This window comes from Drosophila eugracilis, unplaced genomic scaffold (genome assembly GCF_018153835.1).
Source record: "Drosophila eugracilis isolate 14026-0451.02 unplaced genomic scaffold, ASM1815383v1 contig_90, whole genome shotgun sequence".
Taxonomy (NCBI): domain Eukaryota; kingdom Metazoa; phylum Arthropoda; class Insecta; order Diptera; family Drosophilidae; genus Drosophila; species Drosophila eugracilis.
In genome coordinates this window covers 7,774,853-7,802,173 of record NW_024573812.1, presented here as the reverse complement: position 1 = coordinate 7,802,173, position 27,321 = coordinate 7,774,853, and the positions used below count along the sequence as shown (strand labels likewise).

Genomic DNA, 27,321 nt, shown 5'->3' with positions numbered 1-27,321 from the left:
CCTTGCTTAATGAACAGTAGTTTATAGATTTTTCTTTTTTTCCTATATACACAGTATCACTAACAGTAGTGTTAAAATTCAATGTGTATAAGAGTGGAAAAACAGTAAATACTTATCGATACTTCGGCTGTTATCAGAGCGCCACTATTTGACTTTTACTTTATTTTCAGATGGCTCATTTGCATTTTTAATATATGAATGCTTTTGTATTTAAATTTCGACTATGAATAAGTATTGTGGATGGATCTTTTTCACTCTGCAATTTTAAGCTGCATGTTTGTATATTGTGGTTGAATTTGGAAAGAGAACTTTAAATCGAGTCTACTACAGTTTAGTTAATATAAATTAATATGTTAACTAATTTGTATCATATTTTTATTTTTTTATTAGTAAGTAACCGCTTTTCGGTATATATTTGATCCATTTTATATATATTTTTTTTATCTCCCATATATATTTATGACTAAATTTTTTTCTATGACCCTCCATATAAAATAATAATCATTTTGCAAAAAATAAAATAAATTGCCAATTAACAATCTGGCTATAGAATTTGCAATGAATGAAGAAAACTCCTTTTGGACTTTAAGTGCGTCTCTAAAATTGTTTTTATGTGTGTATATATAATCAATCAAAGGTGAGTTTATCGAAGGTTCAAACCATTGTACATAGTTTTGCTGGGAAGAGCCTGTAACATTTAACAGAACTGTTAATTCAAATATTCCGCTTCAAATTGGTGAATGAATACATTGGTACTTATAAGATTTGTAATTTACATATTTACAAGAGAAGTTACAATAGCTGTGGTGAAGTTAAAATTGCTGAAGTTAGGAAACTTCGTAGGCCATGTAATTGAATTAATAACGTGGCACATCAAATTGCTCTAAAAGTTAAATATCTTTTGGAAGTTTTTTTTTTCAAATATAACCCAAACAGCAATAATTACCAATTAGCTATTACAAAATATTAATTTATGAAACACCCCTAAATGAAACACATATTATGAAATGGTTAAATTGAACTTTTCACATTTAATATACACTCATTAGACATATATTATCGGAGCGAGAAAATCGAAACATGCATTCATTGATTACTTTTCACCACTTAGCCACTGCTTACACTCATGGCTGACTCTGACTTCCGCTCTCCCTATATAAAGTGTTGTACAATCTGTGCAAATCGCGTGTGGCCTAAGTCTATCACTGACCTACATAGTGTTCGGCTCGAATTCATTCATTGATGTTGAGCGGGAATAAAACACTGAATTCTGGACAAAAATGCGATTACAGCTATAAGTATATTTTAACTATCTGGTATAGATTGGTTATATTACACATATGTAAGGATGCACGTATTTTATAGGGTTTCCTTCAATGTTCCAACTACTCGGATACCTTGATATTGGCCAGAACTTCACTCCGTTAAATTCCATTGTGCTGCAATTGTTGGTGATTATAATACTTAATGGACATCTATAATACATTCAATGGACATCTAGATTAGTACTGCCCGCAGGCGAATGGAATGGGTGTGTGTGTGTGTGGTTTGCCCTAAGCTATTACTAGTGTTGACATTCATAGTTAAAAATCTCAAAACTCTCAATCCGACCTCAATATTTGATAGAGCAGGTCGCAGCACACACAGCAACAAAATGGTTTTGCTTTTGCTCTCGATTTCGTGGACCTTGTGTAAAATCACATATTGAATTAATGTAAAACTACGCTGACATGAACCTAAAAATAGCCCTTTGCGTATATCTAGTGTTTCTTGTTGCTGTTTCTGTTATCTTTGATTAATTTTGAAATGGTCCCGACTAACATGAGAAACCTAGGGCGTGCCGGCTGTTAGTGCACGATGGGCTCCTTACAAAAAAAAATAGTTAATAACAATTATGGCAAAAATCCTAGGACTAATTAAGCAAAATCGCACAATGTGGTTAATATATATGTATATATAGTTTCTGGTTCTCTTTCGGTCAATCAAATTCTGAGCATTTAAGCCAATTAACATTCATGTGGGTATGCATGTAATTTTAAAATGCAATCCAATGCCATTACAAATGTATAACTACACGTATATAATTAACAATAAGTTTCATCTGGCGGTCGAGCGCCAAAACTTCAAAAAATCAGTACAATTGGTATCATTAACTTTGTCTATGAACAAGGGTAAAATATTTTTACTTTTCTTTCAAAAATTATTGCTTTTTTAATTTGGTTTCTTTGTATTTTCTAAATTCCTTTAATCGAAAATATATCAAATTTATTCCAGTCGCAACTAGGTCCGTGTGTAATGAAAATTATCCCAACTCATGCTTACAGGAAAACAGGAAAACCATAAGGAACCAATTAGAAATAATAGCTTTATATTTAGACAAAATATATACAATGATTAATAAGGGGAAGTGACTAGCGTAAATTAAAGCTAAAATTATACACAATATGTACAGTTGGGAATAATACCCCCGGTAGTTGTCGAGTCTGTTGCCTTTAACTTAGTTAATAGTTATGCCTAGGATCTTGCATACTCTATAGGAAAATTTTGGGATACACTTTGGATTATTTCTTTGCTTAGAGTACATGCAGATTCTCGCAGCTCTTGGACTTGGAGTCCCGCGTCCAGACACGGCCCAAAAGTCCCTTGACTTTCAGGCTGGTCGAGGTCCTTGAACCACGGTATTTGCGGGGACTGCAAAAGAGAAGGGTAAATGAGCTTGGCATTACGGGCTGATTTTGATAGCCTGTCAGGGGCGTGACTCACCTGCTTTGGGCACTGCCAGGGGGCGTGGACACTGTCTCTCCTAGCGGACCCAGCGGGGTATTGGCATTCAGGCATCCTGCATTCAGCGGGGAGCAGGCGCGTCTCTTTGACTTTCTTATCGAACGCTTACGGAAAAGATCCCTGCCAAAGTTATAGCCAAAAGTTAGTTAAGTTAAGATTTGAGGGTACTATCAACCCACCTGGACTTCTCGGGATTCTCCAGCTTAAGGCGTATCTGTGACAACAGACCCACCAGCAGCTCGTCCACGTTGTGATTAATGCCCACCGAGGTCTCGATGAATTTACAATCGTAGGCGGTCGCCATGGCCTTGCCCTCTGCAATGGGAGAAGCGAGTGAGAGGTTAAGTGAAAATGTGTGGAAATTATGGCCAAAAGCATCAGAGTCAAGCTTAGTTGGCCACCCGTCACCCCAGTTAATCAAATCAAATGGCCTCGCTTAGTTAACTCTGAGTTGGCCATAAAACCTCAACTTGGACTCGGATTTGTATCTAAACACGTTGGCGATTTGACGATGCAGGGCATCCCCATCCCTATCCCCAACCTTCACCTTCCCATCCCTTCCCATTCGTCACGTCTTGTCCACAGTTGTGTACACAACTCGTAAAATCTGGAGCATCAAAGTTCGCAGTAAGCGGAGGTACATCATGCGTGTGACCCTCCTGGTGCAAATTTTATGACAGGCTCACATTTTTATTAACAATGTGACGAAAGTTGTCCAATATATATATATTTGTATATGTACTTTTCTGTTCGTTTTATTACAGTTTGATAGGGGCTGCAGGCCTCCCTGAGCCCTTAAAGACTTAAGCTCTTAACCTCCCGACTTTCGATTAGAATTGGAGCTGGAGCCTAATTAAAAGTAAACAGAAGTTCCCAGCATCGGGCCAATATTTACCCCAATTGAATAATTAGTGCGTCACAAGAATGGCGCAGACCTCATTAAGTATGCCGAAAGTTGAGAGGTGCAAATGGAAAACGAGAAAAGGGCATTACGAATTCAAAAGCTATTTTAGAGTTTATGAACTGACACGGGTATTTGCATATATATGACGCACTACATACGGTTTGTCCTTTTATTCAGACACTCCATATGTATCTTTTCCAATCACTGTGACAGTGTATAGATTTATGAATATATCTCTTATCCAGACATTTCTGGGCTAAGCGCTCATTTTATTATTGCCGGAGGCATACAAAATTCTATAAATACTTTATGAAATTAGGGCGCCGCATTAGGTGGACAGGAACTCACCGCCCAATTCCAAGTCTGTGCGTTGGTGGAGATGGTTGCTGGGGGCCCCCTGTTGTCGCCCTGTTTACAACAATAGGCTTATGGGCCTTAAACCTTGAGCGGAACACATGCCACACGGGACGAAATGTAATCAATTTTGCGCTGAAACAATTTCCCTGCCACTGCCATTACTCTGTGGCGGAACTGTGAAACCCTTCCAGCAGGCAGCCACCAACCACCACCACCAACCCGCCCACCACTCTCCATCCTCACCCACTTTCATAATAACAAACGTAATTTAACGGAAAATATTGAATTACTTAGATGAAAGCGCCCCAGTTACCTTCGTCTTAAAGGGAATCCGATATGAAAGTCAAGTGAAAGTACTTGAGTAGACAAAAAGACCCCCGAAAATGGTGACCTTCAATTGGGGAGGAATGTGGCCATCCTATCTCCTCCATTTAAGATTCCGGCTGTTTGTGTAGGCGAACCGCCGGATGACTTCCGCTTGGGCAAACTCTTCACCTGGCCGTAGCCAACCTGGTCCTGAGCACACACTCAAACTATATCGGCTTTATGTTTGTATATATCTATTTTTAACAGACCCAATCGAGCGCACTTTCGAGTGTTAATGAAGGGAGAAATCGCCCGAATCTGTCCACACATCCTCGTGTATTTTTAATATATGGACGGGTATATTGTGTCACTTACCTTCGGAGGTGACCAGTCGACTTCTGGCCAGGTCCGCTTTGTTCGAAACGAGGATGACTGCCTTCTGGGCGATGTTCTGATTGGTCCAGAGCACCTGCAGCACCTGCTCCGCCACGCTGAAGCTGCTCCTGTCCGCGGCCGAGTAGATGACGCAGTAGCCGTGCGGATCGTAGTTGGTCAGGCACTCATCCGGCTGTGAATGGAGGAGTGGAGGTGACACCGAGGTGACATTGAGTGAGGTTGAGAGCTTTGGCAAAGTGTGATTCCCCGCTTGTGTGGGTTAGTTGATGGCCGTGCATGCTAATGGCATTATGAAATGTCACTGATAGAGTGCAGGGCGCCAGACGGATGAGCAGGTATATATAATGGCAGTGGTCACAATAATAGCAACAAAGCTCCGAAGGCTACATAATGGGTATTTTAAAAGCTATAGATGCTGTTTTCAAATCCATTTAACACACTCTAAAAGCCAAGGTCGCAAAATGATTTTTTCAAAGCAATTTACATTCTTTCTCCATTATAACATCCATTAAAAACTTTTCAATATTTAACTATTTTGTATCGACCTTTACTAATAAAACCAAAATATAATCTTTAGCACTATTGTGACCACTGTCCTTTCCTTTTTATACAACAGTAAGTGATTTGAATGGTACTTACGGTCATTTCGGTGTATCCATGGTCGATGAATATCAGCTCGGACTCTTCCCCACTGAGTAATACTGAAACGGCCTTCTCGCCAGACTCGTCATCTGCACACAGTGAAGGAGAAAGTCTAGGTTAGAACCAATGTATTTCCATGTGCGTCAAAATAAAGCTCAAGTTCGATAACTTAAATGTCAAGCAATGAAATGATTTACAACATCAACTTTTGGAAGTGCAGAAACAAGGAGTATGTGCATGTATTTGTTGTGTGTGGCTCTGATGGGTGTATCTACAAGTGTCGTCCTCTGCATGCGAGTATTTGTGAACCCATTAGCCAAGTTGAATGAACACAGCCCGGGGATTGACCGGAAGTCTACCCCGGAGTGCCCCGAAATGTATGCTAACTTATGGGAAATTAAATTGCCCACCACAAGTATGCAATGCAATGGGTGCAACAGGGACTACAGTCTGGTCGGAAAAATCATCTGCTAAAGGTAGTGAAAAGTGGTGTGTGGCATTGTTTGCGTTTGTGTTAGTGAGTGCTTTCTCAATTATTCATTTAATGTGTTCTCTACTGTTTTCATACTTTTAATTAAAAAAAACTAAGGGGAAGCTGTGGCATTTGTAGTTTTCGAATATGCATATATATGGCACGTTCATTATTTGTGCCTCGTCCCCAGTGGCAATCAATAATTGCAGCCACGACTCGAAGCCCAGTGCTTCTCACCGAATCATTAATTAAATTTCATTTGTTGTGTTTGTGATGTGCATAATCATTTCAATATACGAGCAGTAGAGCGCCAGTCCGCCAAGGTTGCCCATCGACTGGCCATAAATCACAAGCGAAACAAAGGCCGCAATCGTTTGACAATCGATTGGAAAGGTCTACGGGACTATACATTATATAGATATTGGGGGGGTAATGGTTAATGTTGTGTTTTTTTTGGGGGATGGCATTGCTAGCTCTAACTTCCGGGGCGTGGCTGGTGGGCAGGTGTGTTTCGGTTCGCAAGGAGGACGGAGTTTCTCTAGCATTTAATCGCAGGGCTAATGCAGTCGAGGGTTAAGTGTTTAGCTAGTTTGTTGTTTGGTTAAGTTTGTTGGATAGTTGAAAAGCGTTTCAATTATATGTATATAGAGATATTTGGATAAATATTAAGGAGTAGCATAATTAACAAGGTTATTATTAATATTGTTCAGTTGCTGGTTGCTTTTACCGTCGGCGGCTTTTTCAATTAGTATGCGTATATCACAGTTGCCTAGATCTGATCACGATCACGATTTTGGTTCGGTATACGATTTCGGTTTATTAGTTGTATGTACAAAGATGTTGTTGTTAATACGGTTGTTGTTGTTGTTGTTTTTCGAGTTTTGTAGGGTCAGTTTGAGACATTGAGTTGTATGATTGGTTGATATTCGGAATGGAGAGAAACAGAACAAATTATCATTTCTTTATAGAACAGTATGATACAGTAGCGGATTTCAATATGAGGTCTTGTGTGTTGGATAAGCATATACACAGTGGGATCATCGGTGGCTAAGTATGGCTAAAGGAACTTGGAATTGCTCAAAACCGAAAACCTTTCAATTTTTGCTTTAAAAAAATTCCAAATGTTCGACGAGCGAGCGACAAATTTATTTTTATTAAATTTTTCTATTCGCGGCAAGATTTATTCTTTTATTAATTTTTTTGCCTTCGTTCTTTTGTGCCAATAGAAATGTTTATTCGAATCTTTTCATTGACTCCCTGCCAGAGAATGAAACAGTTTTCCCTGGCCAATTCCATTCCTTTATAGAATCGCAAAACCCAAAAATGAGGAGAATTTATTTTCATTGCAGCAGCGTTTGTTATGCTTTATGCCAATATGTGTTGACCCATTGGGTGGTGGCAATAGCTCGGCACACTCATAAAACGCCCAAAGCAAACGAAACCAAACAGAAGGCGGTACGTACTCAACGGAACAAAACAAGGCACAACGAGTACAGAACTAAAAAACACAAAAAATAAAAATAAAAATTTCCGAACACGGATGGCTTTTTATGATCCATGATACGGGGGCAAACAGACGGCACAGAGCCAAACAGAAACCAAACTAATATGATAGCCAGTTAGGACAACATAATACAGCACGGCTACAACATCGACTAGGCAAACGGAGGTAGTGCCAACCAATGAATTATGAAATAATATCAACTGAAGCCAAAGCACTCGCTCACGACTAGCAGACAGACACGGGATGACACAAGGACAGGGGCTATGCAGTGCACTTTGGGTGGAAGGTTGGTCTAAGGTCCGGAATCCGGAAGCAAGCATCTCCGGATGGGGGATGTACACTCACCGATGCTCGTGTCGTAGGCGTGCAGGTACTCCGACGTCATGAACTGCGAGACAAGCGAACTCTTGCCCACGGCAGGACCACCTAGCATTAGGACCCTGGAATGGAAATAACAAAGCGGAGGATGCCAATTAGTTACTGTATTTCGATGATAAATCGGTTGATATTATTATTGTTATTTTAATGTTAATGCCTCTTGACCTTTTCATCATTTCATTGATTTGAATTTCATAAAGGTTGCAGGAAACAGCAATTTTATAAAGGCCAGACTGGTCCATTGATTTATGTACATAAAAATTATTTTTAATTGGACAGCCTTTACTAATGGCATGTGTGTATTAAATAAATATTAAATCACGAATTTTGATAATGTATTATGAGTTCGATAGAATGGAAAAGAGCTGTAGGTAATTTTTGCCAAATTGAATGCTTAATTTAAGGAAAAAATATATAAAAATATATTTGTAAAATCGAAAATTTGAAATAAATCACTCAATAGAACTGACTCACCTGTATGGACCATTGCCTGGATTGGATGTGCTGCTCTCCCTGCTGGAGGCCAACGAGGTTCGGGCGGATACGGATGCGGGGGCGGACAGCTGCTGCTGGGCAGTCAAGTGCTCGGTGCTGGAATTCGAACTGGCAACGCTGTTGTTGGAGCGACTGCGTCGGCTCTTTAAGGAATCGCCGCGGTTAACTACGCCCTTGCCAGTGATCGAAAAGTGGCGCAGCCTGTAGTACTCCTCCTCCACTCCAGTGTTCGGCATGGAAGCCACTCTAAGCCATGGAAAGATTGGTTATTATGATAGAGATGTTAGCCGCAAGGTGGCCACCAAACACCCACCTGGATCTCTGCTGGGGGAGGCACAACTGATTTGGCCTTCCCGACGCCCTGCTGCCGGGCATCTTCACCGATTGCGAGCGGCTGTGATGTGGTGAGCCATATCTGGAATAGTAACAAGGCGACATCGTTAGTGCCGAAAGTCAAGCTAGAAATTCGAGTCCTCTATGCAGGCTCATGTTCTGTCATTGTGGGAGACGAGGAGAGGGCCAACCGAATGCCACTCATAACCAAACTGCAGATGACAGCGGTTTAATGGAGATCCAGATATGCATTTCTTACCCAACGCCGTCGCCGCCCTCTTCTCTGGCTTCACCTGCCATGTCCTTGGCCACTCTGAATGCCAAAAGACCAAAGGACATGTGCTTGGAGTGTCCTTGGGCGTCGAAGCGAGTTAACCACAAGCCAGAAAGGCGAAAATATTGATAATTAAAACGCCCAATCTGGTGGAAAGCCCGAAACAGAATGAAATTTAATGCATTGCAGTTCAGCCTGGGCTGTGTGGAATATTTCAAATATTTAAATTTCCAATATGACAATCAGATGCAGGAACTGCGTCCACGAGCAAGTCAGAAATGTTTGTTTATCCATTGGAATTTTTGCCCAAAAACAAAACTAAATTCGCCCCCAAACGGCTTGGCATGGCGAACTGGCAACAGGTCGTATGAGTAATTTAAAAAGTTATGATCCCATCATGGCTTTTTCCCCTTCTTTCTCGTTATTTTCCTCTTTCGAGTTTGTTGCAATGCAAAACTGCTGGCAGGTGAAGGCCATAAAAGCGGTCCCCTGTTCTTCTCATATTGTTGTTCTCTGTTTGCCCGTTTGGCCATTTAAAATTTGATTGCTTTGGTCCGAGCTTTTTACGAGAGTCTTGAAAATCGATTGGCATTCAATCGGAAATTAAATCTCAGGCCGGGCCATAAAACGTAATCCGTCAAAGGTCGCAGTGGTTAGGGAACCAGGAAGCATACCCACTTACCGCATTTCGAAGTCGCGCAGCTCCTCGATGGTTAGCGTGTTGGTCACATCCAGCAGCTGCCTCATGTTCTCGTCCCGCTTGTGCTGCTGTTGTTGTTGCTGCTGCTGCTGCTGTTGGTGGTTGTGATTGTGATGGTTGTGGGCATGGGTCTGTGGGTGGTGGTGCAGATGCGTCGGCGGATGGGCCAGCTGCTGCGAGTTGCGCTTCCGAGCCACCAGCTCCTTGCCCTGCTCCACGCTGATGAAGTCCCCCTCGTTCTTGATTAGCAGCGTCTCCACTGTGTTGTCCAGACTTAACGAGGGCTATAAAGGAGAAAAACAGATAGATAGATAGAGCGTTGGTAAAAACAAAACAGAAAGGGGTTGGTGTCGGAAGTATCGTTGATTGTTAAGCGGATTGCTGCAATTTCAATTGAAAAGCAACTGCTCGACCAAGAGCTCATGCCCCGATGACTTCATTCATTGCCAACGCCGCCGCCCCCACGAGCTTATGAATTTGTGGCAGTCTTCCTCGCTCTTCTTCTGCTGCCCCAAGGATCCGCTACCCTTCAAGGGTTTTTCCCAGCGATTTTGAAAAGTTTTTGCTTTATCTACACACCTTGAACAGGTGTTCTGACAGGCCATGCAAAAGCCAGCAGAATGCCGTAAGCCTCTGCATTGCGTGTCTGCAATTGCAAATTCAAATACTTCTCGGCATTCGTGTCGAGGTGAATTCCCGTAAATTTATGTTTCGCCTTCGGTTAACTGGCCAAGGACTATTGACCAGAATTTAGCTGGCTAACAGCTAATAGAGCCTAATGATAGGCTTAATAAGCTCCGCCTAGAGTCTAATTTGGCTGACGGAAATTGCCCCCAAGAACTAAGCAAATATCTGAATTGCCGCCATCAAGCTAAACTTAAGTGCTACATGCGGAATAATTAACCTCGTAGTTTTCATGCAAATTCCGATTTGAGGCATGAAAGTATTTTAAAATTCGTGCTCGTATCCCAATCTCCACTTAAATAAATCACCAGACAGGAAGCTATCCACATATGGTATTTAAATTTTATGAACTTAATAAGTTATTTAAGCTCTCATCTGTTATGAACTCAGATTTAAGTTTAGTGAAAATAATTCCTTAGTATTAAGACAGCTTACTTTATAGTTACTATAGTAATTCCCAGAACCAGCATATTTAAACATGTTTCATTTGTTTGGCCAAAACAATGCGGCAAACATAAAACACTATCAAAGTTCAGCTTTAGATTCGTCTGTCTGGGCGAAAACAAATGACTGCTATTCATGTTAAATTATCAAGAATTTACGCAGGCAAAAAAGGCAGGCCCATAAATTTCACCAGCACTCGGAAAAAGTCTACCTGAGAACCCACACAACATCACAGACATATTTATCCAGCGAATGGCCAAATTAATTTGTGTATTTTATTGGCAGGCACGACAGTAAGGGGCATAAGGAAAAACTTACTCTGCATTTCACCCGAGCGCTAATTAATAATGTGCGAATGTGTGTGTGTGTGTGAGAGTGGTCCTAATGATACCGCCCACAAAAGCCTCTCGATTTCACATCTCCTTCCATTTAAAGACCATCCAACATTCCCACATTCGAATCAAGTTTTTCAAGTGGCCAACCGAGAAACTTTCTGGCTGATCCGACCCAGGGGAGCAATTTGATGGCGCCGAAAGGGGAGGCGACACTTTCACTGATGACGAAACCCGCGGGAAAGTCTCCGACATTATGCCACTGCCATCGCCAACGTCGTCGCCATCGCCATCGTCTTCGTACAAGCAATGACGCGTTACACGCGGCGTATGAGTAATATTGCTGTGGACATGCTGCTATGACGCTGCTCTTTTTCATCTTGGCTGCCATTTCCCATTTTCCCCATTACACAAACGCCGAAAATAGTTTTTCTTGCATCGCTTAGTGCGTCGGTTCTACTTTTTGTCAGATTATTTTTAGCAGCAGATTGCATTGGGGAAAAAAACTTGCCACATACACCCCAGAGTTCCCGAAAAAGCCAGAGCGAGCTGCGATAAAGAACAGAACTTCTACGGTAGCAATTTGAAGGAAAGTGCTTGCTAAGTATTTTATATTTCAGCAACACTTATTATCTGATATTCTTAAGTTTTTGGATAACTTCTGGACTGTATTTAAAGTGAATAGAATTTAAGTTTGAAATAAACTAAGGTTAGAACTTTGATATTTGGGTACAACAATGTTTAATGTTGGCTAGTGTGGTCGCAAATAAACTTGTAAGGCTGCAAAAGCTGTCACTAGCAGACTAGCAGTATGCAAGCTACTCCTTCAAAGTATATCTTAAGTAGTACTAAGTCAGATTTTGGTATAACATGAGTTTAGCAGATGTATGGAAAGTAGTTAATGTAAGGCAATTTATTCACTGATTTTCTTTTAAGATGAAAGGCCAGTTGCTGGTTCAGTTTCTCAAGCCAAAATGAATTCGTTTTCTAAGCCAATTTACGTTTAAATATCAACTGACTCGTTTTAAAACCTGCAATGGGTAGTCCCAAGTCATATTTCCATTTCGATCAACTTTGCCTCCTGAACATGCTTGGAGATGCCATGCTGGTGCCGAAGAGTACTACGCAGCGCATTTGTGTATCCAAAGGCATGGGAATCGGCAATTAAAAAGCAAACCGACTCGAGGTGTTAGGAAAATGTATGGCACTCCCAGAAAAACAGGCGCATAAAATGTTAGGCATTCGAATCGAGTGAAAGTGAGAAAAGTCTAGCACGAAAAAATGTTATTGTCAAAGGACTGGTCTACGTGCAGATTGGCAGGAATTGAAGTCAGATTGGCAGGAATTAATCAACTGCCGAATGCCAAGAGGAGATAACTATAATCATTAGCCAAGATTGGAATGCAATTAAAGTCGGTTTTGTTTATGAAAAATGCAAACTGCAAATCGAACTGAATGATGGTCGATTGTGCGAAATTCTCGCATAAATTATAATTGATATTACAGGAGCTGCCAGAACTCATTTCACACCCGATCGATTCGAGAGTTCCCCTCGAATTTTGGCATCGTTTAAAAATACATTTAGTTTGCTAAGTATGTATTGAAAATAATCCAGCACACGGCTCCATGCATGCAAATCACTCTTCATGTTTTTGTTTCATTTTCACGCCGCTCTGTGTTCAATCGCCTGTGAAATCCGGCGAAAGAGCCACGGAGAAGCGGTGGTCGGGGTGGCCAGGTTTTCTGGCTATTTTCATGCCAAACGAATATTAAAAATAAAAAGCGTACTCGGGCAACTTGAAAACCTGTTGGGGGCTGGCCCAGCGATTTGTTTTCGTGGGCCAAAAGGAAAACATACCATTACTGGAGGCAGTCGCTGTTTAAATTGTGATTTTCCAAACACAACCATTTTCCCGCCGCACACTAATCATGATGATGTCTGGTCGGGATGAAAGTGTGATGGACTGCTCTCTGCTAGTAACAAAGTGAAACATTTCGGGTGATTCCTTCTCGTTAGCGGATTTCAACCGAAATTGTTCACGAGTCAGACGACTGAGCGGAAAAGTGCAAAGTGCAGGTAAATAACCTGCAGCAAACTATTCGCGCTGCTGGAAAATGTTTCCGCGAACGATTACTTTCGGCGGTGGTATGTGGTATGTGAGGCATATGCACAATAACAAGAGCAGAACGCTCGCATATCTGTATCTCCTTGTACGTGTTTATTTATAGCAAAGGTTTATTTATGGCATCGCTGCATAAAGTGCAGATGTAGATGTAGACGAAGATGTAGATGCAGATGCAGCTGCAGCAAATGCAGCAGCAGCCTTCGGTAAGCCGAATGGGGTCAATGAATTCGCCATCAATGGAGGGCTGACGGAAAACTGGCCCAGGTGCGGGGGCAGTTCATAAATCAGCTAATTAATGTCACTTCATAAGGCAATTGGCCTCGGGCCGAGCGGCCCACTGAATCCAGTGCCCAGAGACACAGTGCCCCAAAAAGTGGGAAAGTGATTCTGAAATGGCTGCGGGGGTCGTAAAAGAGCAAAGCCAGCAGTGGAGCAAAATGGGGGGTATCAAGTGGCCGAATTAAGTAGCCGGCCAACGTGCCGTTGGCAATTATCAAGTATACGCAGCGTCCAGCTGGGAGGAAAGTTCAGGTCGGGCAATTAGTGGGTTCAAATCTCTCTGGTAAGGTTGAGGTGAACCTAATCGAGTCCCTGACCACAACCCTAGTCGCTGAGAGTGAACTCTGGCGAATGTTTGGCCATTCCCGCGTTATAATTAGCCACGTTGGATATTGTGGCCCTGGCAGAGTCAATAACCGTTTTGGCCATTTATCATTTATCAATGATCGGCAAATTCTGCCATTTTGCGAAACTAAAAGAGTGAATGGCCGCGGCGCTAAGTGAAAGTGCCAAGAAATGTTTGGGGAAACTGACCTTTGAAGGCTACTGGGCCTGAGCCATAGGAATAATGGCCAATTAATGTGTGTTTAGTTGGCTGATACAAATAATGGCTAATTAATGTTTCGAGTTATTTTCAGATGATTTGGTCAATTGTGCTGCACACATCTGGGCAGATACACCATTTAAGGCCATAAAGGAAAACCAAACAAGGACACAGAAGAGGGCTTAAGCGGTTTTAGCCACGCTTTATGGCGTCCAAGGCGAGCCAGCAAATGCATTCTCTCACACATTTGCCTGCAATCAAAGGAAACCATTCGACCACTCAATGTAAAATCAATAGGAAACAACCGACAATGTGAAAAACTGGAAACATGTTTGCGTTTCTGCCGATGTTTACTTCGAGGAAGGTGGAAATGGCACGAAGGCGGCACTGGGGGAGAGCTGGGGGATTAGACAACCTCCAAATGAAACAAGGCTGCATTCGCCACCAAACCAGGTGCGTGCCTGCTAATAATTCGCCAAAGAAGCGACCAAGGTGAGCAGGTGAGTGGGTGAAATGGATGAGCGAGTGAGGGCAACTGGTAGATAAATCGCCAGGTATCGGTGGGTCGCTTGCAATTTATGTAGATTTATACGTCTCGTTGCCCACACACACGCACACCCCACCAAATCCTCACAAACTTATGGAGGCAATCGATCTGCGCTGAAAACAATTACACTTTACACCTGATTGAAGGTTGGGGCACTAAATAAAGGAGGATGCCCCTCGCTAGGTTCTCGGAAAATCTCCACTCCGGACGTCATTTATTTTGGATGAAAATTCTATTGTACGACGCATAATATTTTCCTCTCAGTATATCTATACATAAATGCTTGTTATTATTGTTTGTTCACCAGGAAGTGCCTTCGCATCGAACATCTATAATCTATCTGACTCTGTATATGAATCTGTATATGTATCTTAATCTGTATCTGTAACTGATGAATATGCATTTCTCTTCTCCAACAACCCCAGCGATTCCCTCTCTTTATGCATCATGGGCAAGAGTTCGAAGAATGAAATGCTAACTCACTGCCGATTACAATGAAATCGTTAAATATATAAAGATATATAAAGATATACATCTGGGTCTATGACAAGTTCCCGCCCCCTTTTCCCTGTTTGCCTGTACGGCGGCGGCCTGTGCTTTTATGTTTTTATGATCCGATTTGAGCAAGTAAATAATAAATAAGGCGAAAACAACCTGCGATCTGGCACTGGACCGATGCTTGGACTACAAACTGGGCAACTGGGTCCCTCGCTCTGCTGTGGTAGTTTATTTTGACAGCTGTCATCTGCGAGATGTACGGAATAATAAAGACTACCCCCATATTTCGCTGTCAGTTGCAACATTTTAATTATTTACGACAAATTCATTGTGGGTCAGAAACTCATTCACTGAAGCGGCGATTGTGGCGCAATATTCATAGTGGGTAAGTGGGTGCCCCTGCCCCTGTACCAGTACCAGTTCCAGCCCCCCAACTTTATAGCCTGATAACTTGATAAGTCACCCGAATTCCGATCTAGGCAGGAGCAGGAATTAATCCATAACCACTATTTCGGACCCAAGCAGAGCGGAGCGGAGTGCGAATTTATGGCCAAATTGACGTCACTGCCAGTCGATAAATCTCGCATATCGCTTGTTCGTTGGATCAAGGCATCAACTTGCTATCTTATCTATGCCTCCACGGAGAAGGCATATTGATGCCTCCGCCTGGTTGTTGCCTCATTAGCAAAATCAATCAAGCGGGCGCGTCAGGGATTTGGTGGTATGTTACCCCAGCCTGAAGTTACACTATTTGTGGGTTGTTCCCAATCCCAAAGAGCGGGGCTATAGTTACCTCCTTGTAGCGCTTTGAAAGACTGCGGCAGATGCGCTTGTAGAAGGGCGCCATGATTCACTGCTTCACCGGATTTATAGACTTGTAAATGGAATTTAACTGTCAATTGAGCGGATTTAGTATCCTCTTTGTAACTCTTTATCTGTCCTTAAGTCACCGCGTTTACATAGCGAACACTAACAGGTTGGCACTTAAGAAAACGATCTGTAGAAGTCGGTATTTGTATCTGATTCTTCGCGATTCCGTTTCTATAATGACGATGCTTTGCTTTCGGATGGCTCTCTTTAACTGACGAGATCGGCGTCGGGCGCCCCTTTTTATTAGCTGTGAAAATCGGCCGAGAGAGAGAGCAATATCCAGAGAGAGATATACGGTTGGGAGAGCCTGGAGAGAGCAGACAAAGCATGGAGACATGGAGAGCGGCAGATGGAAAGCGGGAAGTGGAGACCCCACACGGTGGCATATCGAAGCCGGAGAGTTGGACAAAGAGAGCTTCCGTTATCTATATATACGGATGGCATTATCAATAGAACCTGCCCATAAATCAATGAGGGCTCATTATCTTCCTTACAACAGAGAATTTCTTTGGAAATTACTATCCTTTATAGGAAATTGCTTATATTTGATTATATTTTTAGAAGTAGAAAGGATAAAAAGGGCAGTTACAGTTTATATGAAATCTATGATCTCTTTCAAAGTTTTAGTAAGAAAAAACACTTAATAATTTATTTTTGGAAATAAATAAATAATAAAGTTATCATAACAATCTAAGGTATTTTCTCAGAGATTGTTATGACTTAAAGTACACAAAATAAACAGAAAATGCAATAAATCGAATGGGAAATATTTATATAGATTTGTTTACCGCAAACTTATCGTAATTACTAATATCTCACCCCCGACTGTACTCACCTGCTGGACGACGATGGTGGCGCGTGGCTGTTTGCAGACGGCGGCTGCCTCCAGGGGATTGGCGGTCACGTTGATGGGTCCGTTGCCACTGGCACTGCCTGCGCTGTTTCGATCCTCCGTCTGGATGTAGAAGTGCTCCTCCTTCTGATGCCGCTGCTTGCTCTTGAAGGATCTCCGGCGAGAGGAGTCCGTGGGACTGACGGCGGACTCGCTGCCCGGACTGGGCATCATGTGATGCAGATTCAACAGGGATCCGGACACCGATCCGGAGCCGGAGCCGAGCTTGGGCGGGATCTGCTCAAACTTACTGGCAATGTCCTCGAACTTGTTCAGTTCGGCATAGGAATGATCGCTGGGCGAAGAGGAGGACTTGGCCTGGGGATAGAAGGCATCCGACTGCGGCACATACTGCTGATTCTCCCGAATGGTCGTATGGATCACCGAATCCGGCCGGATACGCTTGGAATTCTTACGCGAGGGCGGACGATCCCGCTCCCAGTCTCGCTGCTCTTGGTAATGCTGCTGCAGTTGCTCCTGGTGGCTCAACCGCGAGTACTGCTGGAAAATGTCTGCCCCAGATTTCCGTTCATACACGGAACAGTTTTCCGCCTCCGAATCACTGCTGTTGCTGGCCGTCGTGGAGCTCGGGGCAAAGCACTCCCTCTGGATGCGCTCGTAGTCCAAAGCCTCCCGATCGAAGGGGAACATGGTTCCGGGTCCGGTGGCTTCTCTCAAGCAGCGCTCACTGCTTCCACTCGATGAACTGGAAGAGTACTTCCTCTGCTGGGAGGATGGAGACAGCTGATGGGGTGGAACATTTTGGGATTGCCTCTGCTTTTGCTTCCCTGAGCTCCCGAAGAAATTCACGTCCTTCATTGTGGGCGGCGCCGAGCTGACCTTGGCTATGGCACCCGTGGAGGCTATGGGCGTCGTCCTGCGCTTCTCCCGCTTCGGACTTGCACGGCGACTGTGTGACGGCGACACACTGGGCGAGATGTGGTTGGGGTCACGCTCCCGGGGACGCAGCTTCTTGCTGCGATTGCTAACGCTATCTCCACTGCGCTCGTCATCCTCCTCATCGCCCTCGCTGGCAGCCACGCCTCCATTGCCCCCAGCCCCGGATCCAGGTCCTCCTCCTCCTCCTGCTCCAGATCCTGCTCCCAAGCCCACTCCCGCCTCCTTTCCCGACTCATTACCATAGTTCTTGAAGGAAAAGTGGCTGGCGGACTTTTCGCTGCTGCGCGCCGACTTTGGTGACTGCGGGGGATCGAAGGTGAAGTGCTCCCGGACTCGAGTGGGCGGTGGAGCCGTGCTGGGCTCTCGTTCCTTGCGCTCCCTACGCTCATCCCGCTGGCTGCCTGGCGAGTGACCGCCCGCCGGGTGGCGCCGCTGCGAGGAGAGAAGTGGTGTGGTGGAAGACGGCTCGCCGGTCAGGATGGACAAACATGACTCCTGGCTCTGAAAGGCAAAGTGGTAAATTAGGGGAGAATGTTGTAACAGTTTATAGGTTGCACCATAAGGCTAATATACTCTTAAGTAATCAATAAGCAATCAAATTTATTGCTTCTCTGAGGATTGATTATCGGGACTCTTGGCTCTGCCAGGCAAAGGAGTAAATTAAGGGAAAATGTCAAAGCAATTTTGATGTTCTGGAGAATGGCTTTTAGTTTCTTGAGGGTAAATTTCTGCACAAAGTGATGAAAAATTTGTTTTAGGGCTGGGAATGTAAGCTATTCGAAGTTCAAAGTTTATATTTTTCTTTATGGTTGAAAGGTTTTATGCCTTTTCGTTTAAAAATCCTGCTTTAAGGATAACCAACTTTTATGAATATGAAGATTAGAGAAGGAAATCAAATATTGTATATCATTAAATTCCAATTTGCCATGTTACTAGGTAGCTGTCCGTGATTCCTCCGAATGCCTAATAATATATTTTCAACTTTTCAGAACTTCAAAAGTCCTTGGCCATCAATAAGCAGCTCTTCGAGCTTTAAAGAGGAATAAATCCCCATTTGAGACACCCTTCAGCAACTTCAGGACACAATGCGAAGTAAATAATCACATGATTCAGTGGCGGAAGTGGTTCTTGGCCAAGCGGATTTAATCCGGAATTTAATTCCGTTCCGTTTGGTTTCGTTTCGTACCTCGACGCTGTCCTGGAGATTCATGTCGGGCCTGGGCGGATACCTTGAACAGCTCGTTAGTTCCAGCTCAGTGGCAACGCGTCCACTGGCGCCTCCCATTCCTCCAAAGCCCTCGTGCTCCGAATCGATATGGACGGCGGTGAGTAGTGGCTCCTCCAGCGAACTGAAAAGCGGCTCACTGGGACCGGAGTTGTCACCTAAAGAAGGAAGGAAAGCAAAGTGCAGAAGGCGCGGGACAGATTGATTAGTTAGTTGATTAATTAATGCGGCCGCGTTGGGACATCAATCAAGCAATAACATCAGGATGTGAGTCCTTACCCAGGTCCAGGGAGTCGCACGTCTCGGAGGTATCCGTGTGTGTCACATTCGTGATCAGAGTGCAGGCCGAGTCCGTGGACGTGTTGATGGTGGTATCCGGTATGGAGGCGGACGAGGTACCCATGACCACCAGCTGTAAAGGGAGGAGAAAGATTACTTGAGGTTTGCCAATATCAAGTTCTTTCCTATTTCCTTATTAATGGAAAATCTTTAGTTGAGGGGTGTTATTGTTAAATATTAACAAGCTATTATATAATATCCTGAATACTTACCTTTGGAACTCCACCTGCAGTCGTCATATTGTGAATGGGCCCGGCAACGGAGTTGTGATAAGCACTGGACACGGGATTCAGGGGTAGGCCATTGAGAGGAGTTGCAGAAGAAGTTGAGGCATTGATCTTGTTCTTGATGCTGCGTCCGCTCTTGAAGTACAACCGCCGGAGAGCTGTGGCGGCCGAAGAGCCGGACGTGCTGAAGCCATCGTTGTCGGAGCCACTGGAGTTGCTTCCGCCGGAGAAGACACTGGAACCATTAAGCTGAGCAGCTGCTCTGGACGCTGTTGGAGTTGAAGGCTTCGATCTGGAGACATTGCAGGGTAGAGAAGAGGCATTCGACATCCTTCTGGCAGCAGGATGCGGAGACTGCGATTGGGATTGAGATTGAGATTGAGCCGGAGAAGCAGCACGGTTGGCTGGCGGGGACTTGTCGCTTCTTCCGCTTGAAGTTTGACCCAAAGCCAGGGCCATCATTGCCGCTGATCTGGTACTCATATAACCAGCCGGTGGCTTGGGCTTTCCGGAGTTCGAATTGGAGTTGGAGTTGGGTCTGCTGTTGCTATTGCTGTTGTGGTTACCCTGTGCGGCATGAGCAAGAGATGCCGTCATGGCTGTGGTTCAAAATAAGGGCAGATCGAAAGACAAGTCGGTTATGAACACTCAAAGAAAGTTGTGGTTTCATTTTCAGCTTGCGGTTTTCTATTTGCGGTTGCTTAAAATGTGTAAATGCTTGTTTAACGACGCGAATGAAAATTGTTTGTTTAGTTTTTTGTCTCTTAACTCCTTTAACTCCTACTCTTTAAAGAAAAGGTTTGCATTTCGTTATACCAAACTAACTACAAGTTGTCTTTCAACCATTTCAATATACGAGAAAGGTGAGCCACTTTGTACCCCTAATCACAGTTTGAAAAGAACTGAACTTCAAGCCATTTTGTACCCCTAATCACAGTTTGAAAAGAACTGCATTTCAAGCTTTGTATCTCTTTCTAAGTAAAAAATAACAAAAAGAATAGAATTTAGGTGCAGTATGTGATTCAACTGCAGTCGGCAACCTCACCCCGTCAACAATCACTGGAACGTTCCTAAATCAACAAATAAAATCGATGGACTATAGCGTGACACGGGCACCTCATTCGACGGCGGCTCACATGTTGCGCCATTAAGTGACTCAACCCCGAAACCCGGGGGGTAACTGGGTTCCAATCCCCGGCGGAGAGTGGTGTATACCCCCGGGGATTTTCCCCAACCGCAAACGTGGAATGGGTGAGAGATTTTCGCACGTAAACAGGGCGAACTTTTCGTGGAAAAACAAAGCACACAATCAAACAGCGCTGAGATAATAATCATCAAATAATCGAATTCCATTCCACAATTAATTGTGCGGACGACGGAGTATCCCGGTCCTCGCTGCCCTTTGCCCAACCGCTCTCCTTCTAATGGTGCTTGTTTATCCAAGCCCACTTAAAGAGATTCCCCCCATAAGGTAGCCATCTTCCAAGTTAGTCCAGTTGGTCGATGTGGGCGGCATTTGGCCAAAGGGGAGGTCAGGGAACTCGAGGGGCATAAAGAAAAAAAGAGGTCGACTCCGACGGAGACTTTGGCCCAGAATTCGCGCAAAGTTTGACAGGGCCGGAAATTATACGGGCAGGGCCATTTGCATGTTTCCATTGTACATTATTTACACAAATGTCGCCAAAACTGTGTCAACTATCAGCCATCAGGCCACAAATCTTATGCTACACAGAGGGAAAATGGGTTTCAGTTTAAGGTAACGTTTTCGGAGTGAAATATAAGTTTTCTTCTTCTAAGGAAAATTTAAAATTTAGTTTAATTTAAACTCAACAAAAATAGAATTTATGGGATAACTAGGATCAATCGTTTACTAACTAATTTTATTTCTATTTCAGACTTTTCACTGTATTTTAATTAGAGAATTGATTGATTTTATTTTTCTAAGATTTTGCCATCATCTTTTTAGATTGGTATAGCTTTTCCTTATAGAATATTTTAAGTAAAGGAAGAAACTATTAAAAACACAAAAGTAGATTAATGAAGTAAATTCCTAGAAGTAAGTAGTGGGAAATTATTATTCATTTCCTGCTTTCAGAGTTCTTTTCCCCCTTAAAAATGTATTCCAAAATCAACGCAAATATTAAAAAATATATTTAAAATCTTTTTCAAAAATCAATTAAGTTATTATAAGAAAACCGCAGCATAAACGAAAGTTATCAAACACATTTTCATTACACATTGTAAACATACCTCTGGCTCCTCGGCTCTTGGACGCTGTTGATCCTCCTGCTCCTGGTGCGTTGGTGCTGTTGGCGGTGCTACGGGCGGCGGTGCTGGCGGCGAAGGCGGTGGCAGTGCTGGTGGAGGGAGAGGGGGAGGGGCAAGGCGAGGAGGAGGAGGCTGAGGTGGGCGGTGATGTTATAGGCCCCGCGAGGGCGGCGTGGGGCGTTGGGCTGCTGGCGTCGCGGAAGATGGGGGAGCCGGGGACATAGCGGTCGGGCTGTAAACAAGAGAAATAGAGTAGAAAAGGTACCCATTAATTACAGCTCAAATAAAGTTGCATTCTATGTTGTTTGCCCGATAAGGTGGGTGTACTCCTATATCGCACATTGTTTACGTTATGTCAGACATCAATCGCCGTGCCCGGCTATCGAACTCCACTCGAGTCAGTCAAGTGCCAGCCGTCGAAGCCAACGATTCCGGATTTCGAATTCCGGATTTGCGTCTGCAGCTGTCAGAGCGGGAATCTCAATAGAAGTCAGCGCCATGAAGCCGCCGCCGCCACACCACCATGGACTGTCAAAATCCGTACTCTTCACGGGACTCTATGTCGCCTTAATGTCAGCAGCCCTCTCGAACGGTATTCCTAGGGCGGTTATTTTCACCCCCCAAAATCCCAGTCCTAACCTTACCCACTGAGTGGCACTGAGTGCTCGCTTAGCAGCTCGTTTTCCGTTTAACTTAATTAGCTGTTTTATTGCGAAATTGGCGTTCTACGACTCATAACTCAGCGGAAATTTAGCGAGAAAAATCAGGTGAATTTGAAATGTTCTTGGCACTCGTTGGCACTCATTTTTCTCGACATGGACATGGAACCCCATTCGAATTTTAGATGAGAATTCTATTCTTATATTTCGCTTTGGTTCGCTTTCGGTTCACTTCGGCCTGTTTTGTCGAGTTCAGCTGTCGACGTCACTCGCCTGTGACCGCATTCAAATTTATTGATTGCCTCACAAAAGATGATACAAATCATCTTTCAGAGATCTCTTCCAGGCACACTGGTTTGGGGTGGCCCAATCTTGGAGGGCAGCGAACCGAGGGCACTCAGGCTCAGTGCTTATCCTTAGAATTGAACTTAAAATCTATGCAAATTTCAAAAGGACTTTTGTTGGCGCAGCCTTCACCCCCATAAGTTGCCTTTTAATTTTAATAACCAGCGACAGATGAAAACATTTTTATTGCCAGCTATAAAGTTTAAAAATACGTCAGTCGTACGTCATGTTTTCTGGGATTTCATGTACGTTGTGGATTGAAAATGCATTTAGTGAGTCTGCATTAAGTAAAAAAATATTAAATTAAATTGATTCAAATGACTAACCATTAGAATCACAATTCTTTGAATTTAATTTATAGCAAATCTCTGATAGTTTGAATATTTTTGGCAGATGGCAAATATCGCTGAGTCGCTGGCACTATACTATGATTATATATGAGTAACCCCTCGATTCCCACAATTTCGTAAAATTTATTTAGAGCAAATATCAAGCTGAGAATTATTTGAATTTTTCGCCGATTTGAGCCCATTGTGACTGGTCTTTTCGAGGTGATACAATGGTCTATCTTTCGAATACCGCGAACCGCATCGAAGCGTGCCAAGAACGATCCTATTTTATGCAGAACTCATAATGCAGAATCGCATCAGAAACCGAAATAGAAATAGAACTGTGTGTTTGTGGTAAGAGTTAGGATCTCGATCCCCAGCAGCTCAATGCCTTTTACTAGTGGCGGGCACCATTGTCGAGGGTCGGCCAGAAAGTCTCGTGTCATCAATCCGTTTACACATCCACGGGGCCAAGATAGTGGCCACTGGTGGGGCCATTGACGTCATTGTTATTACACAAAAAGGCTGATTTAAATATAGAATGTGCTACGCGTACGCATATAGCCGGCGATACATGTCGAGGACGTTGTCGTGCCACTTGGCAAATAGACAGAAAGTCTGCTGCCAAAATTCTCACTTTAATTCAATTAATTATTGTGTTTTTATAGATGCGCTAATGTTTGTTGTTATTGCCTCTAAAGCTGGGGGGAGGCTATTAATAAATTCTAAGAAAAGCACAGCGACAACGCGATCATGACGATGATCATCAAAATCAAATTTAAATTTGAAAACAACGAAAACGAAAACGAAAACGAGAGCGAAAGGCAACGTCATGACCTCGTTCAATCCTCTATTGATATGTAAACTCTGTGTGTTTGCTTTTTGCAGCGCTCGACTGTTATGTGTGCAGCTATTTGGATGGGTACAGTGACACCTCCTGCCTGAACAACCCCAGTGCAGTCACAGTGCTAAACTGCACCAAGAAGTACTGTGTGACGATGCGGCAGGAACTGAAGGTAGGTGTGGGCGGTCTTTACTTTCAAGAGGTATATCTTCTTGATTTTAGTTTATAAAGGAGATCTTTAAAGATATCCTTAAATTAGAAACAAACTTTCATAAATTCTTCTGGGAATTGGTTAAAGTATTAAAGATCCAAGAAGTCAGTTCTACTCGTGTGGGCAAAGGGGCAGAAAAAGTGCAGAAATATAGCTACAAATACCCACTTTCCCCTCTGTGTGAGTACATATGAGTGTGTGAATCCAGTGGAAGCCGGAAAAACTTCTACCCAGTCGTAAAAACGCCCGTGGAACGTGCCACAAATGTTCCCCGACGTCGGCGAACGGGAATTGCAGAGCGTTTAACTCTCCACGTATGCGGCAGCCATCTGCAGACACACTCCCCAATTTCGAGCTGCCGCAGCGCAGCTGTTGCGGCAACAAAGTAACACATGGAATGCTTGATTTTTATGCATCGGCCAACTTTGTTTGGCTAAATGTTGCCACGGCTAAAGTTTCGCCCCTTTTTCTGAAATTAGCGACTCTCACGTAAAAGACAGGCGCAGAACAAAAATGAGTGGGCGCCATTAAATCGTGCCAGCTCCCGCTACTTCGACTAATTGAATCCAAAACTGCACTTTCTGACGGCCCACGCGGCGTATGAGCAATGCGAAATGCTAGGTTTAACGCGAAAGTGGCTGTCAAACTATGGACATTCATTTTGAATACTTTTGATCTGTAATAAAATTTCTCCATTTTAAACTTTTTTACAAATTAAATCTTAATATTTGACCAGAATCTTTTCCCAAAGGAAATATAATCCTCAGAGGGTTCAGAATGATTTTTTTTTTTGCTAGCACGCCTCAATGAAATGCAGACGCTTGATGAAGCGCCGCTCCTTGATTACTTCCACAGTATTGACGCAGCTCGTCTGGCTTTAATTTTCAGCCGTAAGCGGCTCAAATCAAAGGAGCCAAGAAACCGAAGGGAAAGCGGGCGTAAAATAAGCACAAGAAGCGACGGGAGAGTGCATAAAAAATCCATTACCATAATTTAATGGAAAGCCAGAAGGGCGTATAAAGAGCAGCACATACAGAGAGACAGCCATCGACTCTCCACATAGCCAGGAGGACGCCCTACTCTCAACTAGAAGGCTTAGGCCAGCTTACACCCCCACAAAGTCAACTTTGTCGCCTGTTTTAAGCCCCCGCACCATCGGCTTTTACATAACCAGATGAGGTTTCAAAATTTGCAAGTGCCTCATTAGACGGACTGATTGAATTTCGGAGGATCAAAGACCCCCAAAGTCGTCCTGCTTGGAAACTTATGTCGGTCGCATTGCCATCGCCATCGTAGCCAGCAAACTGCAATGCAATTAAAACTTTGTCCGACTCCCCAGAACGGCACTTCCATCCGCCATGTGTCCCTAGTGTGAACTTTGTTTACGCATTAGCTTTGGGGCCGTAGATTGCTTCGGTGCCGCCACGTCCTCATCTGCATTGCTATTGCCATTGCCATTACCCCTGCAGCTGTTCTGGGACAGGAGGCCCAGGAGCCCAGGGGCATTAATTACTTTGCCCGCTGAAACGAGGGCAAATGCAAATTCGATTCGCAGATACGAAATGCAAATAAGCCCTCGTGGCCAAGTGTGATGATTGGTGGGTAGCCAAAGTCGGGTATCATTAATCAGGCAAACAGATATTTCTAATGTGGATTCACTATTTCCATTTCCATTGCCATTCCCTTTTCAGCGCAACTCGAGCAAGGTGATATCCTTTCTACGTGACTGCCAGGACGAGCCAGTGGTAAGTTAGAACGGGAATATTTGCATAGGAAAATATTTCATATTTTCTTTTAATAAAATATATGATTTCTACCACATTCTGTTTGCAATTTATCAAGATAATTGATTCTCCTCTGTACCCTGCAGATGCTCTACGGAAACAGGCCAGATGAAACGTTTCGGACTTACTACACATCCTGCCAGCAGAACAGTTGCAATGGACACAACGGACGGATTAAGAACTCGACAAATGGAACTGGAGGCGGTGGAATTCACAATGCCATAGTTCCAGGAAAGAGTGCTGCCCAAGGGGCACCTTTTTGCCCATTTCCACTGCTCGTTTGGCTTATCCTGGCACTTTGGCAATTGCCTTAGTAAAGGATAGCAAAAATCAAGAAGGAAAAGCAATCATTGAATACCCTGCAAGTCAAGTATTTTCACTACCAGTGGCTAACTTTTAATAAATGTTATCTAACAAAGAAAGAATCTTTTTCCTTGTTTTCTAATAAAAGCATCGAAACCGCCTTAATTAAGCCTTTTATGGCCTAGTCCTTGGCATCCTACAGACAACTCTCAACTAGAAAGCCCTGCCGATAGCCAATTATATGGCTATTAAGTCCAGGCCCAAGGGCTAATTGCTGCGGTTTCGACTCTAGTTGCAGGCTTTGACAAACTTTTGCGTGACTCGGATCAAGGATGCAGGATACGACGTGGGTCGCCATGAAACCACATCGGTAATTGCAGACCAACCAGCGACCGCCAGGCTTTTAGGCCAACATCATTGGATCAAAGGTCGCCGGCACTTCCGGCATGTCCACGCGCTCAAGAACGAATATGAATTCCAGCTAATGACACTCTATGGTAACGCTAATTGCGTGTATCTAATGGATTCGCTGACATCTTTACGCAATGAACACGAAAACTCAAGTGCAAATTGCTCTCGGCAAGTGTAATGCGAATTTGCTTGCACTCGAAGGTTGAACCGAAAATGCAGGCCAGTTAGTGATGTCTTCTACGATGGCCCCTCTCGATCCGGTTATAAATTGGGTAAACAATCAGCTCAATTGTTTACTTTGCCTCATTTGAGTTGCAGCGAATAAATCTGAGTGAGATAACTTTTCGGGTCCTTGACTCTTTGTGTACACATTTGATTTTGTGTTTGTCGAGCAGATCCACGCATTAAAGTTGCCATATGTAACGCCCGCCAGTTTACAGTTTACAGTTTTCAGTTTTCAGTTTTCAGTTTTCAGTTTTCAGTTCGCTGTTACCAGTTTCGGCTCTGGCGCTTTTGGCCAACACGACAGACACGCAGAAAGCAAAAAGCAAAAAGCAAACAGCAAACAAACAAACAACCGCGACAGCAACAAGGACAACAGTAGAGTCTACCGCCCCCTCTGACATGACAAGTGGCCCGTTCCACCCCTTAGTTCCCGTTTCCGGTTAAATTCCATTCCCTCCCCCCGGCCAGACATCAAAAATCGAAACTCAAT

The 27,321-nt window shown here is 43.6% G+C and overlaps 3 protein-coding genes across 3 annotated transcripts; 1 reads left to right on the top strand and 2 right to left on the bottom strand.

Annotated features, from left to right (window-relative positions):
- Window positions 1-2,351: 2,351 nt before the first annotated feature.
- On the bottom strand, window positions 2,352-16,060 carry LOC108112935. The gene is made up of 10 exons (XM_017223328.2): window positions 15,793-16,060; window positions 9,528-9,829; window positions 8,552-8,653; window positions 8,218-8,484; window positions 7,711-7,805; window positions 5,387-5,478; window positions 4,727-4,919; window positions 2,964-3,099; window positions 2,764-2,904; window positions 2,352-2,691 (listed from the first exon to the last, which is right to left on the bottom strand). The coding sequence occupies exons 1-10, from the start codon at window positions 15,844-15,846 to the stop codon at window positions 2,574-2,576; spliced, it is 1,500 nt and encodes a 499-aa protein (XP_017078817.1). The 5' UTR covers window positions 15,847-16,060; the 3' UTR covers window positions 2,352-2,573.
- On the bottom strand, window positions 15,850-22,062 carry LOC108112134 (endochitinase A-like). The gene is made up of 7 exons (XM_017221883.1): window positions 22,048-22,062; window positions 21,703-21,952; window positions 19,438-20,051; window positions 19,166-19,298; window positions 18,848-19,044; window positions 16,705-18,162; window positions 15,850-15,891 (listed from the first exon to the last, which is right to left on the bottom strand). Exons 1-7 carry the CDS (start codon window positions 22,060-22,062, stop codon window positions 15,850-15,852), a joined length of 2,709 nt encoding a protein of 902 aa, XP_017077372.1.
- A 77-nt stretch (window positions 22,063-22,139) lies between these two features.
- On the top strand, window positions 22,140-26,360 carry LOC108112936. Its single transcript, XM_017223329.1, has 4 exons — window positions 22,140-22,312; window positions 23,942-24,069; window positions 25,800-25,853; window positions 25,979-26,360. Exons 1-4 carry the CDS (start codon window positions 22,219-22,221, stop codon window positions 26,204-26,206), a joined length of 504 nt encoding a protein of 167 aa, XP_017078818.1. The 5' UTR covers window positions 22,140-22,218; the 3' UTR covers window positions 26,207-26,360.
- The last annotated feature ends 961 nt before the right edge of the window (window positions 26,361-27,321 follow it).

Bases quoted from the DNA above. Each gene is read 5' to 3' on its own strand.
- LOC108112134 (XM_017221883.1), bottom strand. The intron at 19,045-19,165 runs GTAAGGACTCAC...TTCCTTCTTTAG, and splicing joins GTGCGACTCCCTGGACCTGG to GTGACAACTCCGGTCCCAGT. The intron at 15,892-16,704 runs GTGAGTACAGTC...CTCAATTGACAG, and splicing joins CCACCATCGTCGTCCAGCAG to TTAAATTCCATTTACAAGTC.
- LOC108112936 (XM_017223329.1), top strand. From the start codon at position 22,219: ATGAAGCCGCCGCCGCCACACCACCATGGACTGTCAAAATCCGTACTC. The intron at 22,313-23,941 runs GTATTCCTAGGG...TGCTTTTTGCAG, and splicing joins GTCAGCAGCCCTCTCGAACG to CGCTCGACTGTTATGTGTGC. The intron at 25,854-25,978 runs GTAAGTTAGAAC...TGTACCCTGCAG, and splicing joins ACTGCCAGGACGAGCCAGTG to ATGCTCTACGGAAACAGGCC.
- LOC108112935 (XM_017223328.2), bottom strand. From the start codon at position 15,846: ATGGCGCCCTTCTACAAGCGCATCTGCCGCAGTCTTTCAAAGCGCTAC. The intron at 9,830-15,792 runs GTAACTATAGCC...TCTCCTTTATAG, and splicing joins TTTCAAAGCGCTACAAGGAG to CCCTCGTTAAGTCTGGACAA. The intron at 3,100-4,726 runs GTAAGTGACACA...CTCCCATTGCAG, and splicing joins TCGACTGGTCACCTCCGAAG to AGGGCAAGGCCATGGCGACC.